Source organism: Elgaria multicarinata, chromosome 1 (genome assembly GCF_023053635.1).
Source record: "Elgaria multicarinata webbii isolate HBS135686 ecotype San Diego chromosome 1, rElgMul1.1.pri, whole genome shotgun sequence".
In the NCBI taxonomy this organism is placed as follows: Eukaryota; Metazoa; Chordata; class Lepidosauria; order Squamata; family Anguidae; genus Elgaria; species Elgaria multicarinata.
The window spans coordinates 151,525,272-151,540,254 of NC_086171.1; the positions used below are offsets into that span (position 1 = coordinate 151,525,272).

General features: G+C 46.1%; 2 protein-coding genes across 3 annotated transcripts in view; one reads left to right on the forward strand and one right to left on the reverse strand.

Moving 5' to 3' along the window:
* PDZK1IP1 (PDZK1 interacting protein 1) overlaps positions 1-14,983 on the forward strand; it is a 355,951-nt gene that overhangs the window by 215,347 nt on the left and 125,621 nt on the right. The gene's annotated exons all lie outside the window — the stretch shown is intronic.
* The window catches only part of LOC134407410 (cytochrome P450 4B1-like), a 43,493-nt gene continuing 31,476 nt past the window's right edge, over positions 2,967-14,983 (reverse strand). For both annotated transcript variants that reach the window (XM_063139177.1, XM_063139187.1), the window contains 3 exons: positions 11,649-11,713; positions 6,449-6,531; positions 2,967-5,862 (listed from right to left, as the gene is read on the reverse strand). In XM_063139177.1, the coding sequence (XP_062995247.1) occupies positions 5,685-5,862; positions 6,449-6,531; positions 11,649-11,713 (326 nt within the window). In that variant the 3' untranslated portion in view covers positions 2,967-5,684. The remainder of the gene's footprint in view (positions 5,863-6,448; positions 6,532-11,648; positions 11,714-14,983) is intronic.

Sequence of the window (14,983 nt, forward strand, 5' to 3'; positions counted from 1 at the left end):
AATTTACATGTGTGGACTCTTTCTCCTATACAGTACAGGCAGCTTGTACACAAGTTCAGTATAATGTGTGAACAAGCCATGTCAGTTACGAACTGGTTAGAGGCCAGAGCTAATGAAAAGATTCCCAACCTGAGCACATCCAGAGCACTGACTAGCTGCAAGAAAAAGGAAGGAAGGTCGAAATTATTGGCACTATTAGTATTGGCACCTGATAACCCCCAGGGGTTCTTTACTTGCCCATCCCACAACATGATATATGCCATCAGATGCCAAGAAGAGCCTGCTGCTGTCTACAAACAGTGCCAATTATCGGCACTGTTTATAGAGGACTGATCTGTTTGTAGACAGCAGCAGGCTCTTCTTGGCATCTGATGGCATATATCATGTTGTGGGATGGGCAAGTAGAGAACCCCTGGGGGTTATCAGGTCCTATAATAGTGTTGTCTGAGTAGATATGGGGAACAGAGTTGACATCTAGGTTTATTACAGGTCCCACTCCTTGGGTTTGAGTCTCTGATAGTAACACAAGGGCACTGTCGGCTGGTGCCCACTGGGACTGGTTGGCTGGAGGACGAGGTCAGCAGAAGCTGAGCCAAGGATTCATCAGAGGTACGAGCAAGTCAAGCCCTTGGAACTAACACACACTCTCTCTTTCTCTGGACTAATCTACACCATGCAGGATATTTCACTATGAAAGCAGTATATAAAAGGCAGGAGCCACACTACTGCTTTATAGTGGTATTGAAGTGCACTGACAACTGTTGGGGCCTATTGACACATACCATATACCGCTTTCATACCACTTTAAGTGTGTTATATCCTGCTTGGTGTAGATGTGTCATGGGCCCCAACAGTTGTCGGTGCACTTCACTACCACTATAAAGCAGTGGTGTAGATCCTGCAGTGTACTTCAGTACCACTATAAAGAAGTAGTGTGGCTCCTGCCTTTTATATACCGCTTTCATACCACTTTCATGATGTAATATCCTGCTTGGTGTAGATTTGGCCTCTCTCTCTCACTCACTCACACTCTCACATACATAGTTTGCCCCCAAATGGCTTCGCAATGGCAGCTGCGTCATGTAGATGACGTGCCACTACTGTGAAGCCACCCCAAGGCATACCCTTCGTGTAGATGTGCCCTTGTGATATTATATACCACATGGTTGGGGTGGGCAGAGAGACTCCAACTGCAGCATGTCCTAATGTTTTCTTGGCTGCTGCTGTCTCCTTTGTGCCTCCTTCCCCCCCAAACACAAAGTGTTTGATGTCATTTGGCCCTAAGATGATGATGGTCCAACTGGAGCAGACCCTGATGTCCCCTTTTTCTATTCCCATCTATTTTCCTGCTTAAAAGTGCTCAGTAGACAATGGAAACAAAATTAAGTAGGCCAATGCCTAATTGCAGTTGAAAAGGCATTGCATAGGTTAGGAGCCATCACACTAAAGGCCCTACTCCTGATGATCTCTGTATTCATCTCAGATCCATGTGGAACCACCAGGAACACTTCTTCACAAGACCTTAGTCATTGGCCAGGATGATAAGGGAGAAGATATATCCTCAGTTATTCCTGCCCCAAATTGTTTAAGGGTTTGTACGCTAGTACCAAAAACTTAAACCTGGCCCAGTAGTAAATACACAACTACTGCAGATTCTTCAGCAAAGGTGTTGTATGCTGATATGAAATCACACCTGACAACAGCCAGACAGCTGCATTTTGCACTAACTGCAGCTGATGAGGTTCATTGGATGAGCATTTTATCACACGCTCACTACTGCCCACTTCTGGATGTGTGTGCGTCCTTTACATGATGTCATCCGCCTCCCGCGTGCCTACAGCTCCTCCCAGTCATTTTTCCATCACAAAGTAGACCCCTTTTACTCCAACTTGTTTTAAAACAGAATGTTTCAAGTTCTCCTGCTGTGTGCAGGAAAAGCAGCGTGATAAAAACAGCCCCTGAATGGGCCATGTGTCTTTGTTTTCTTCCTCTCTCCCCTCTGGGAAAAAAAGAGGAAGTAATGAGGGACAGAAGCGGGGTCAGAGAAGCAACAGTAAGGAAATGCAATTTCCACCCTGTGTGATGACGCTCTATATCTGTACACTGCCCTGAGATCTTAATGATATAGGGTGGGATATAAATTAGGGATGTGCTCCGCTTCTAATTGGACCAGAGAAGCAGTAGCGGAGCGGGGGGCTTCGTCTGCCCTTAAGGCGGAGGCGAAGAGGATTGGGGGGCCGGCGGAGCGTGGCGAAGAGGATCGAGGTGAAGGCGGATCCTTCGCCTCGATCCGGAGCTCCGCCGGAAAGGTAAGTGGGGTTTACCGGGCCCTGCCGCTGTCGCTGTCGCCCATGCGGCGACGGCAGCAGGGCCCGGTAACGCCCCCCGCCCTCCTCTCCCTTACCTGCCTCCGGCCGCGGTCCGTCAGCGTCTCCAATTGAGCCCGTGGTTCCAGCAGGAAGTCTGGGCCGCACTTGCGGCCCAGACTTCCTGGTGGAACCACAGGCTCAATTGAAGACGGTGACGGACTGCGGAAGGAGGCAGGTAAGGCCCCCCTCCCCCTTGGTCCCTTACCGGGCTCTGCCGCCATCGCCGCCCGGTAACCCCCCCTATGGGGGGGGACTGGAGCTCCGATCCGGATCCGGAGTTCCAAGCGGAGCGGAGTGGGCACAGGCGGAATGGGGGCGGGGCGGAGCGGGCCGATCCGAAAATGGCGGATCTTAAAGTGAAGCGGAGTGGGGGGTCCGTGCACACCCCTAATATAAATGTTTTAAATAAATAAATAAAAACGGGTCTCTTGTAAAACTACCATGATTGTACACCTCCCTGTTGAACATGCACCACAGCAGACTCCTGGAGAGCAATTCAACAATTGTAAACAGGGAATAAATATGCCCTTGGACACACAAGACTGAAGTGGTGGAGGGAGACTGCAAAACATTTATTTCTTTATTTATTGCATTTTTATACTACCCAATAGCTGGAGCTCTCTGAGCAGTTCACAAAAATTAAAACCATTCAAAGTACAAAACTACAGTATAAAACCATAATATAAAATACAACATAAAAGCTCAACCAGATCAAAACAGCAGCAATGCAAAACTACAAATTTAAAACACCAAGTTAAAATTTATTTATAGACTGTTAAAATGCTGGGAGAATAAAACAGTGTAAGCACCAGGAGAACCTCTCTTGGGAGCTTGTTCCACAGTATGGGTGCCACAGCAGAGAAAGCCCTCCTCCTAGTAGCCACCTGCCTCACTTCTTTTGGCAGGGGCTCACATAGAAGGACCCCTGTGAATGATCTTAAGGTCTGGGCAGGTACATGTGGGAGGAGGCGTTCCTTCAAATAACCTGGCCCCAAGCCATTTAGGGCTTTGAATGTTAGTATCAGCACTTTGAATCGGGCCCGGACATGGACTGGCAGCCAATGAAGTTATAAAAGGACTGGTGTGATGTGGTCTCGCCGACCAATCCCTGTTAGTAAATGGGCTGCCCTGTTTTGTACCAGCTGAAGTTTCCAGACCGTTTTCAAAGGCAGCCCCACGTATAATGCATTGCCAGAGGTTATCAGAGCATGGATAACTGTAGCTAAGCTATCTCTGTCCAGATAAAGGCGCAGTTGGTATATCAGCCTAAGCTGATAAAAGGTGGTCTTTGCCACTGAGTTCAGCTGTGCCTCAAGTGACAGTTCTGGATCCACGAACACCCCCAAACTACGGACCCGATCCTTTAGGGAGAGTGCAACCCTGTCCAGAACAGGGTAAAAATCGCCTCGCCGGTGATAACTCCCTCTGAATCACAGGAGGAGCCTTGGATAAGTCAATCTCCATTTAACCTTTACTCACCTTATATCACACACCCCTTTCTCAATTAGAAGTATTACTCTAAAATAATACAACAATAATACAACTCTGATAATTATAGAGTCAGAAGCTACAAGCACTTCCCACATAAAAACCCATGTGTACTTTTGTGCATAGTTTTCTAAATGTATGCATTAATTGTGCATATCTTTCAAATGTACGCATCCTTTCATTAATTAAAGTGTATTTGTGTGCTTTTTCAAATGTACACATAATGTTGAACATATTTTTTTTGGTCTGTGAATTGCATTGCAAGCTCAGAAATGGACAGACTTCAACCACAGATTCCATGTTGAGTCCAGAAGGTGCAAATTGGGTAAATCCTCATAAAAAATGCACTGAAATTATTTCCTTTAATATCCCTAATTCAAGTTCAAAAGTTATAGAATGAAATATAAAAACAGCAAAATACACAAAGTGCAGATGATTATGGTGAAATCTATATATAATGCATACAAACTAAATCTGTAACGTTTATTTATTTATTAATTAATTAAATTTATATACCGCCCCATAGCCGAAGCTCTCTGGGCGGTCTGATTGGGTGGTTAGGTTAATCGGGGAGGGAGGGATTCTTCTCAATTAACTAAAAAAGGTCAGCTCCAGACGCACCCACACCCCAACTAATTAGGAAAGATGTTGGATTTTTTTTTAAAGATAATTCTAACTAGCACTGCAAGTTATAAAGAATTCAGTATGCAAAGTAGATTGTTTGCCACAGAATGGCAACAAGGTAGCAGAAAATTCTTTATGATTACATCTGCATGATCCCAGGTTTGCATTTACCGGAGCAAATTTTGATATCGGCGGGTGTAAGCTAGATGATGAATTTACTGTTACCTTTTCCTAGCAATTTGCTGAACTAGGGCATGTCTACACAAAGGGTTTGCCCCAGGGTTGCTTCGTAGTACTGGCAAGTCATCTACATGATGCAGCCGCCATTGCGAAGCCATCCGGGCGCAAACCCTGGAAACTCCGCTCCCAAAAAGTCAGGCACTTACCCTGACTTTTTTTGGCATTGGAGGCGGCCCTGTGCCTCTAAAAAAGTAAAAAATAAATAAAACCAGGGGGGGGGGAGGAGAGGAACAATGCCGTTCCTCCCCCCTTTTTTAATTTTATGATCTCCATCTGCAGAGCTCTGCAGAAACAAAGAATAAAAATAAATGTGGGTGGGTGCACAGGTACGGGCAGCCAGAGGAAGGAGATGCTGCTTGGTCTCCAGTCCCTCTCACATCCTCCTCTGCTGCCTCATTCCTTTACCTTTATTTTTCCCCTTATATGAATCTGCGGAGCTCCGCAGGTGCAGCTCATTAAATTTTAAAAAGCGGGGAGGAATGGCCCCATTCCTTACCCCCTCCCATTTTTGTTTTTTAAAAAACTTTTCAAGAGGCACCAGGCAGGAAAAATCTTCCTTGCCTTCCTTGCCATGCAGATGCCGAGAAGGAAGGCAAGTGTGGGTGAAAGGTGCCTGGCAGCACCAAAGCACCTCCGTAAAGACGTGAGCCTGGACTGATAGGAGTGATTAGTCAACTGGTCTAAAAGGATTGCAGTAGACAATATAATATACTTGGATTAAAAACTATAAAGCAATCTTTCTTGCAAAAACATGATAGCAGAAGACTAAAAATACTGGAGGAATCCATATTTGGACACAACTTCTGTATATCCGGAATGACAACAATTTCATCCCATGATCATCAGGATATGAACTATTCCGTAAAAAGAGCAGGTGTACATTGAATAGTATTGATATGTATAGTGCCTACCAATATCTGTTGCCAGGTATTAAGAGTACCAAAGCATGGCACTAGGGTAACGTCAAGCATCAGTAGGCGCAGTCTTCAACTTCAGATATATCCCGTTCTTCGATCGTGTGACAAGCTGTGATACGGGAATGGGGGAGTTGGAAGGATCAGGCAAAAGTTCAAAGCGCAGAAGCGTCAAGGCAAGAGCGACTTTCATCTCGTTCATGGCAAACTGCTGTCCAATGCAGTTCCTGAGTAGACATTAAAAGGGAAAGGGCAATAAGACATTTTGAAGGCGACGGGATTCCAGACATTGTGAGCCACAAAAGGACTTTTTCTTATGTCACATCTCGCCTTTAGATTTCCTTTCCCAGGTAGGTTTGCATGAAACCATCTTGGTTTTCTTTTTGGCACAGGTGAAAACTGTTTTGTGCTGGTACTTTATTCTACTCTGTAGTAGTTTCCATTTTAATTTATTTGTCATTGTATTCTAGTCTCTTAATGTTTTAATTTGTATCCCACTCAAAGAGGCGTGGCTGAACAGTGGCTGATGGTAAACAATACATTTACAATGCAATCTTAAGCATCTTATGTCCCATGGAATTCACTAGGACCAATCCCAGGTAAATGTATATACAGCCTTATGCAGAGAAGATATTAATCCTGAGATGTGGATCCATGTATTTACAAACTACTGGAAGTATTTGATATACAGCATTGATTCAAACCCATCTGCAGATCTATACGTCTTCAGTGCAATTGTGTTTTGAATGGAAGATCTCAGAATCTATTTTTTGGAAGGAAACTTTCTTTGATTGTAGAATTATAAATATTTACCTTTGCCCAGCAGCAAAAGGAAGAAAAGCAAATGGGTGTCGATTATTTGAATTTTCTGGGGAGAATCTGAGAGGATCAAAGACCTGTAGTAGAAAATGAAAGCTTGAATTAATATGGCAGCTGACAAAAGTAGCAGAGCTATAGAAAAAGAAAACATGTGGGGAAATGGCCATGTTTCAATACACACTTACTATTTATAAATCCCACTAAACTCAACGAGGCTTTCTTCTGAATAGACATATATAGGTTTACAACTAGAGGTGTACACTGACCTCCAACTTCGACTCAGACGCCCATGTAGGGCTCAAGAAAACAGCCTCCTTGTGCTCAGACAAAGTCAGAGTCAGACCATTTTGACTTGGTACCAAACCTGAGTTGAGCTTTGGACAACTGAGGCTCTGTATTTTCCCACTGATTATGATGGGAAATCCAGAAAGGGCTGTAGCTTATTTTCTCTTAGTCACAACTGCATGATACTTGCAGTGGTAGCAGATCATTCTGAGGGGATTAGAGCTGATGGGTGTCAGAAAAAATTCAGAAGGACAGGAGCAGGGACTAAGGAGTTGTTTATTTATTCATTAATACCTCGCAGCAGGCAAATGCCCTCAAGGTGGTTTGCAATTATAAAAAACCAAAAGCAATACTAGAAACAAAGCAATCAATACATTAATGAACATATCAAACTATAAAAACATTAAAATATTAGAAGGACAGCAATAAAATTAATAACCGGAACAAGAAATTAAAGATTAAACACTTGCTTGAAGAACAAGGTTTTAACCTGATTTGTAAACATATACAATGAAGACATCAGGTAGATCCCCCCCGGGAAGGGTGTTCCAAAGGTGGGAGGGGGCACTACAGAGAAAGCCCTTTCCATGATAGACACCACTTGCATCATTATGGCTGGGGAAGGGGGAGCAGTGAAGAGTCACTGGCCATTTCTACTCCTGCCTTTTTCCCCCAGGATCGTCCCAGGATCATCCCTGTGCATGCAAATAACACACATGGGATCCCGGGAGCAGGCAGGGATGATCCCTCCATTTTCCTGGGATAATCCTTATTATTATTATTATTATTATTATTATTATTATTATTATTTATTTATTTATATAGCACCATCAATGTACATGGTGCTGTACAGAGTAAAACAGTAAATAGCAAAACTCTGCCGCATAGGCTTACAATCTAATAAAATCCTAGTAAAACAATAAGGAGGGGAAGAGAATGCAAACAGGCACAGGGTAGGGTAAGCAGGCACAGGGTAGGGTAAAACTAACAGTATAAAGTCTGCACAACATCAAGTTTTAAAAGCTTTAGGAAAAAGAAAAGTTTTTAGTTGAGCTTTGAAAGCTGCGATTGAACTTGTAGTTCTCAAATGTTCTGGAAGAGCGTTCCAGGCGTAAGGGGCAGCAGAAGAAAATGGACGGAGCCGAGCAAGGGAAGTAGAGGCCCTTGGGCAGGCGAGAAACATGGCATCAGAGGAGCGAAGAGCACGAGCGGGGCAATAGTGTGAGATGAGAGAGGAGAGATAGGAAGGAGCTAGACCGTGAAAAGCTTTGAAGGTTAACAGGAGAAGTTTATATTGGATTCTGAAGTGAATTGGAAGCCAATGAAGAGATTTCAGAAGCGGAGTAACATGGTCAGAGCGGCGAGCCAAGAAGATGATCTTTGCGGCGGAGTGGTGAACAGAAACCAACGGACTGATGTGAGAAGAAGGAAGGCCAGAGAGAAGAAGGTTGCAGTAGTCCAACCGAGAAATAACCAGTGCATGAACAAGCGTCTTGGCGGAAGAGACAGACAAAAATGATCGAATCCTGGCAATATTATACAGGAAAAATCGACAAGATTTAGCTACTGCCTCAATATGAGGAATAAAGGAGAGCGATGAGTCAAATATAAAGCCAAGGCTACGAGCTTCCTTGACCGGAGTAAGCGTAACATCATTGACAGTAAGAGAGAATGAGAGATGAGGAGAAGGTTTAGGAGGAAAAACGAGCAATTCAGTCTTTGCCATATTGAGTTTCAAACGACGATGAAGCAGCCAAGCTGAGATATCTGAAAGACATGCCGAGATACGATCGTGAACATCAGGAGAAAGTTCCGGAGATGACAGATATAGTTGTGTATCATCGGCGTACAGATGATATTGGAGGCCATGAGAATGAATAAGCTTGCCCAAGGGCAACATGTATAAGGAAAACAACAACGGGCCAAGCACCGAGCCTTGCGGAACCCCTACTGAAAGGGGAAAGGAGGAAGACGAGCTGCCATTAGCCAACACGCTGAAAGAGCGACCCGCTAGATAGGAGGCAAACCAGTTATAGACAGAGCCACAAAATCCAAGGTCATGAAGGGAATGTAAGAGAAGATCATGATCAACCGTGTCAAAGGCTGCAGTTAGATCAAGGAGAATAAGAACGGAATAATGGCCTTTAGATTTGGCAGTAAGGAGATCATTGGTGATCTTAGTAAGGGCTGTTTCGGTGGAATGCAGAGGGCGGAATCCAGATTGAAGTGTATCCAAAGCAGAGTTACTAGAAAGAAAGTCAAGACAGCGAGAGTAGACCGCCCGCTCCAGGATCTTTGAAACAAACGGCAACAAAGAGACAGGTCGGTAGTTAGACAGAGATAGCCTATCAAGAGTAGGTTTCTTGAGAATGGGAGAGACTGTAGCATGTTTAAAAGCAGAAGGAAATGAACCAGAGGACAGAGAAAGATTAATAATATGAAGCAAGGAAGGGAGGATAGCAGGAATAAGATTAATAAAGACACGAGAAGGAATTGGATCACGAGAACAAGTGGAAGGCTTCGAAGAGCGCAGTATTGTAGACAGTTCATCCGCTGAGACTGAAGGAAATGCAGAGAAATTTGCAGGAGGAACTGACAGATGAGGAACAGGAACTGGAAGAGGAGCAGAGCTGGCCAGATCAGAGCGGATAGTTTGGATTTTAGCATTGAAAAAAGAGGCAAAGTTATTAGCAGACAGAAAGGCGGGGAGAGATGGCGGATTAGGCTTCAGAAGAGAATTGAAGGACGCAAAGAGCCGCTGAGGATGCCTAGCATTTGACTGGATCAGCATTGAGTAGTACTGCTGTTTGGCCAATGAAATGGCAGAAGAGAAAGAGGAGAGTACAAATTTGTAATGGACAAAGTCCGCCCTGTCCCTGGTCTTACGCCAAAGGCGTTCAGCTGCCCGGGAACAAGAGCGAAGGTAGAGGAGGAAAGAGGTGAGCCACGGTTGGAGTTGAGAAGGGCGAACTATCCGGGTTGTAGATGGAGCAAGGTTATAGAAAGGGCCTCTGAGTCTGACGATGATCTTAGTAATCGGGCAGGAACACATGGGAGAAGGCACTTCTTCAGATAACTGGTCCTAAGCCATTTAGGGTTTTAAATGTTAAAAAACAAAAACAAACAAGAGATAGCTGTCCTGGGCAGGATTTACAACAGTCACAACAATGGTTTGGGCCTGGGACACACTCCACATTATATGTTTGTAATGGCTCTGGCTACACAAATAAACTTCTTTATTACATATTACACTCCACATACAGTTTTCAAACTGTTTTCAATGTGACGTATCCTGCTTGGTGTAGATCTGGCCCTGGTTGTTTCCGATGCATTTTGTCATGAGTCTTTACCAAGAGAATTACAAATTCTTAAAGGTTGTTTAAAAGGGTTCCCTCTCCCTTTCTTCATCCAAAAGGAAACGAAAGGGAAACGAAAGTTGATTTCACACATTCAGGGCGTTACTAGACGAGGCTGTAGCGCGCGTTACCTTCGGCAGTCGCGTTGAGGCTTCCAGATGACGTTCACAACGATCCGTCGTTATCCTGGGGTGAAGCCTCTTTGTCCCGACTTTAAAAAAGTGAGTTCAAGTGCGCCTTTTCCTGCCGGGCCGCGGTAATTCGGAGTACGTGTGGGAGGATGTGAGGTCACTGCGGTCCCCACTGGTCAGGAAAAGGCGTGCTAAGGGGAGTGGCCAGCGGCTTCGGTCAAGCCACCTCCGCCATTTGCGCCCAGCCCGCCAGCTGGGGCAGCGCGGCGGAGTGGCTTTTTTTAATTATTTCCACAGTGACAGTTAGCGCAGGAACGGAGGACCGGAAAAGTGGCTGGTCTGCTGCTGGGGCATGTGCGCCTGTTTTTTCTACTGCAACCTCTGCGTGGGTCAGTTTTCGTAAAGCCGGGCATCCCACAGTCCGCCTTCATGGGGAGTTGGTGACTCCTCGCGGTGGGCAGCCACCGTGGCCGCATAATGGCTGTGCTGTACGCTGCCTGTTGGTGTGGGTACCAGGCTGGCAGAGGGCAGAGCTGTTTGTGGGCTGCTGCCATAGCTATGGCCAGATGTGGGTTGGCTCCTTGGGATGGGGCAGAGGGCACAGAGGCGGTCATCGGCGGCGACACCTCAGAGGCATGATGGGAGATGTAGGCACAGAGTGCCCATGAAGACGATTGACCTCGGGTCATATTACACCCGCCACAACCCCCATCAGGAAGTGACCGCATCAATGTTGACCCTCAACAGCACCAGAAGCACTTCAGCTGGCACTGGCACTGCCGCCGCCAGGGCCGGCAGCGGCATCGCTGACGGCTGTGCAAGTTTGCGGTCTTTCGGACTTGCGCAAACCGTGCGGCGAGCGAAAAAAAAAGCCGCGGCAATCAGGCCGGTGTGGCTGTGCAGCTGTGCTCGCGGCGGCAGCAGCACAACCGGCGCAAACTTCCGCCACAAATCGAAGGCAGGTGTGGATGATGAGGCGTCACGGCTGAACGGGAAAATCCGCTTTCACCGCTCCTCAACGACGGAACACCCGGTAGGTCTAGCAAAGCCGTTAGTGTCAATATATTATTCCTCTTTGTTTAACTTAGCCTATATGTTTCTGCACCATAGCTAATACCATCTCATGTGGGAGAAGGGGGACATTGCATCAGGCATGGGTAGAACAGGTTACATTTGCCCCTCCCTCCCTTGAAATTGGAACCTCACATCTGGTTTGAGCAGGGGGGGAAATGAAAGATGGCATCTCATCACATGTAGTTTGGCCTTCAGTGCCAGGGTAATAACCAATTCACGGTTTTTCCCCTTGAAGAAACTTTTATGTATCTGTGTTCTTATGTTCTCCACTACCATTTTCCCAATTCAGCCCCAAATGCATCAGGTTATCAGAAAAGTCTTGTATCTTAGCACTCCTTTTATTATTACCTCAGGATTGTCCCAAACCTTAGGGTTTCTGTGAAGACCATAAATATTCAGTGCAACTAGAAACCCTGTGAAGAAAAAAGAAAAGTAATTCATCAGAAGACTTTTATTGTTTAATGATTAGGGTTGCTGTGTAATGTGAATTAATGAATGTGTGGGGCCATTTCCAAAACACTGGACTTCTCAATAGCTGACTAAACAGACGGGCAGATTTGTGCAGCCTCTGCACTTTGTTCCCACGTTGATCCTCAACAGATGGTAAGAAGACAGCTGAAGATTGCAAGGTTCATCCCAGTCCCATAATATTTTTCTGATGAGTTATACCATCAGATAAATTTGGGATGTTATGAAAGAGCAATAAGTTGTTAGTAGGTGATTTTTTTTCTTATATTTTTTTACTGCAGGAATGTGTTCTTGTGGAATTTCCTGCCTCCAGTGCCAAAATAAATAGACTTGCAATAGATAGTATCGACTTGACTTGGGGTGGGCGTAGGTGCCATTTCCTATTCTGCCTCAGGCAGCAAAATATCTTGGACCGGTCCTGCTTGGGGTCTCCAGAAAGTGTCCATCTAAACACTAGTGGACCCAGATATACTTTACAGCAGTGACAAAACATTTGGTAGCCAGGAAACATTTGGCACCTTCAGACCACTTTCAGCCCAGTAGGGACTGTGATCTTTATCACACCAACGTTATAATGTACAACCACTGCGAATTGCATGCAAAGGACTCAGGAGTTTTCCACCTTATAATCTGCTTTGATTGTGAAGTACTCCTATGCATCCTGCCTTAATTGTGCAATAAAGCAAAAAGATTCGCCGTATTTAGTAGGGGTGTGCACGGACCCCCCGCTCCGCTTCACTTGCAGATCCGCCATTTTTCGGAGCGGGTCGCTCCGCCCCGCCCCCGCTCCGCCCACTTCCGCTCCGCTCCGCTCGGAGCTCCGGATCCGGATCCGGAGCTCCGTTTTTGCCCCCCCATAGGGTTGCATTGAAAGCTAAAAAAGTAAACAACTTTTTTTCCGTTGAAGTTAGAAACCTCACGTTTGGCACCATGACACCTCATGGGCGTATACACACACACGCCAAGTTTCAAGGCAATCCCATCATCCCCTGATTTTTGGCGAATTTTTGAAAATCGGGCACCCCACACACAACATCCCTGCGAGGTGGGCAGGGGAGGAGGGAGGGAAGGCAGGCAGGCATGCAGCTGGCATTTCTGGGGGCATAAGGAAGGGAGCCAAGGATAAGCCAGTAATGCATAGAAAATGGAATAAATCAATCAATAAACAAAGGAGGGGTGGAATTAAAAGCAGCAGTGTTGCTCAATAAACAGCAAGAAGAATTAAAAAAAAAAGGCTATATCTGTCTTTTACCAGCAATAGGGGGACGTGCCCGGGGGAGGGGGAAGTAGCTGCCAGTTCAAGACAGCCACCAACAGCTCTGAGAAGAAGTAAAACGCTCACTTCAACTCATAACAGGCATTGCTCCACCACTGAAAAGTGACCATTCACTTCAACTCATGATAGGCATTGCTCCACCGTTTTACTCTCTTTGGAAGGCTCTATGGCCTTCCAGTGCAGGAGAGAGTGGGGGCACGTCCACGATGAGATGCCCTAGGGGAGCTCATCCCCTTGCACCACATCGATTCAGTTGTTCACCAAGGTTAGGGTGGGGAGCAGTGCTGTGTTTTCTATCTCTTATTCTTGGCTTAGTATATGATTTCAGGTTGTGTTTGTGCATTTGGTGGGGCTACTGTGTTAAAAAACACGGGGAAAAGCCCGTTCAGATGAAGAAAGAGAAGTTTCCCAGAATCCCAAGTTACCTGTTTTGCCTATGCCCTCCTCCAACTTTGGGATCATCATGACCGGGAGCTGACTCTGCCCCTCAGCCCTTTGAAAAAGGTATTTTTCCCGCCGATTTTTAAAAAACTTCTAGCCCGCGACCCGTACGATGCAGAAAGTTGAGAGTGGTCTCAAAATGACCCCCATCCACGACTCTCTGTGCACAAGAATTTTCAGAACGATAGCTTAAACCCCCCCCCAGTTATCCCCGATTCTTTCCCTCAATGCAATCCTATGGGCGAAAAGCCGAAACGGAGCCCCGCGGTTGACCCTATTTTTAAAAAACTTCTAGCCCGCGACCCGTACGATGCAGAAAGTTGAGAGTGGTCTCAAAATGACCCCCATCCACGACTCTCTGTGCACAAGAATTTTCAGAACGATAGCTTAAACCCCCCCCCAGTTATCCCCGATTCTTTCCCTCAATGCAATCCTATGGGCGAAAAGCCGAAACGGAGCCCCGCGGTTGACCCTATTTTTAAAAAACTTCTAGCCCGCGACCCGTACGATGCAGAAAGTTGAGAGTGGTCTCAAAATGACCCCCATCCACGACTCTCTGTGCACAAGAATTTTCAGAACGATAGCTTAAACCCCCCCCCAGTTATCCCCGATTCTTTCCCTCAATGCAATCCTATGGGCGAAAAGCCGAAACGGAGCCCCGCGGTTGACCCTATTTTTAAAAAACTTCTAGCCCGCGACCCGTACGATGCAGAAAGTTGAGAGTGGTCTCAAAATGACCCCCATCCACGACTCTCTGTGCACAAGAATTTTCAGAACGATAGCTTAAACCCCCCCCCAGTTATCCCCGATTCTTTCCCTCAATGCAATCCTATGGGCGAAAAGCCGAAACGGAGCCCCGCGGTTGACCCTATTTTTAAAAAACTTCTAGCCCGCGACCCGTACGATGCAGAAAGTTGAGAGTGGTCTCAAAATGACCCCCATCCACGACTCTCTGTGCACAAGAATTTTCAGAACGATAGCTTAAACCCCCCCCCAGTTATCCCCGATTCTTTCCCTCAATGCAATCCTATGGGCGAAAAGCCGAAACGCAGTTTGAGCCCCGCGGTTGACCCGATTTTTAAAAAAATATTGCACGTGAACCACAGCACGCAGAGAGGTGAGAGTGGTCTCAAAATGACCCCCATCCACGACTCTCTGTGCACAAGAATTTCCAGAACGATAGCTTCAAAAACAACGTAGTTATGCGCGATTATTTGCCGCAATGCAATCCTATGGCGAAATGTTTTCAAGATGGCGACCGGAGCGCTCCGACTGAACTCGGAGCTCCGAAAAATGGTCGCTTCTCTTCGCCTTGCTTCTAGGGGGTCCGCGGTCCGCTCCTACTCCGCCTCTGGGTAAGGCGGAGCAGGCCAATCCGCTACTGCTTCTACGCTCCTAATCGGAGCGGAGCACATCCCTAGTATTTAGCCCCTACTTTTTGAGCGTATCTTCCGAGCCACCGCTGGGGCTCAGGAGCAGGATTTTAAATAAATGCTTA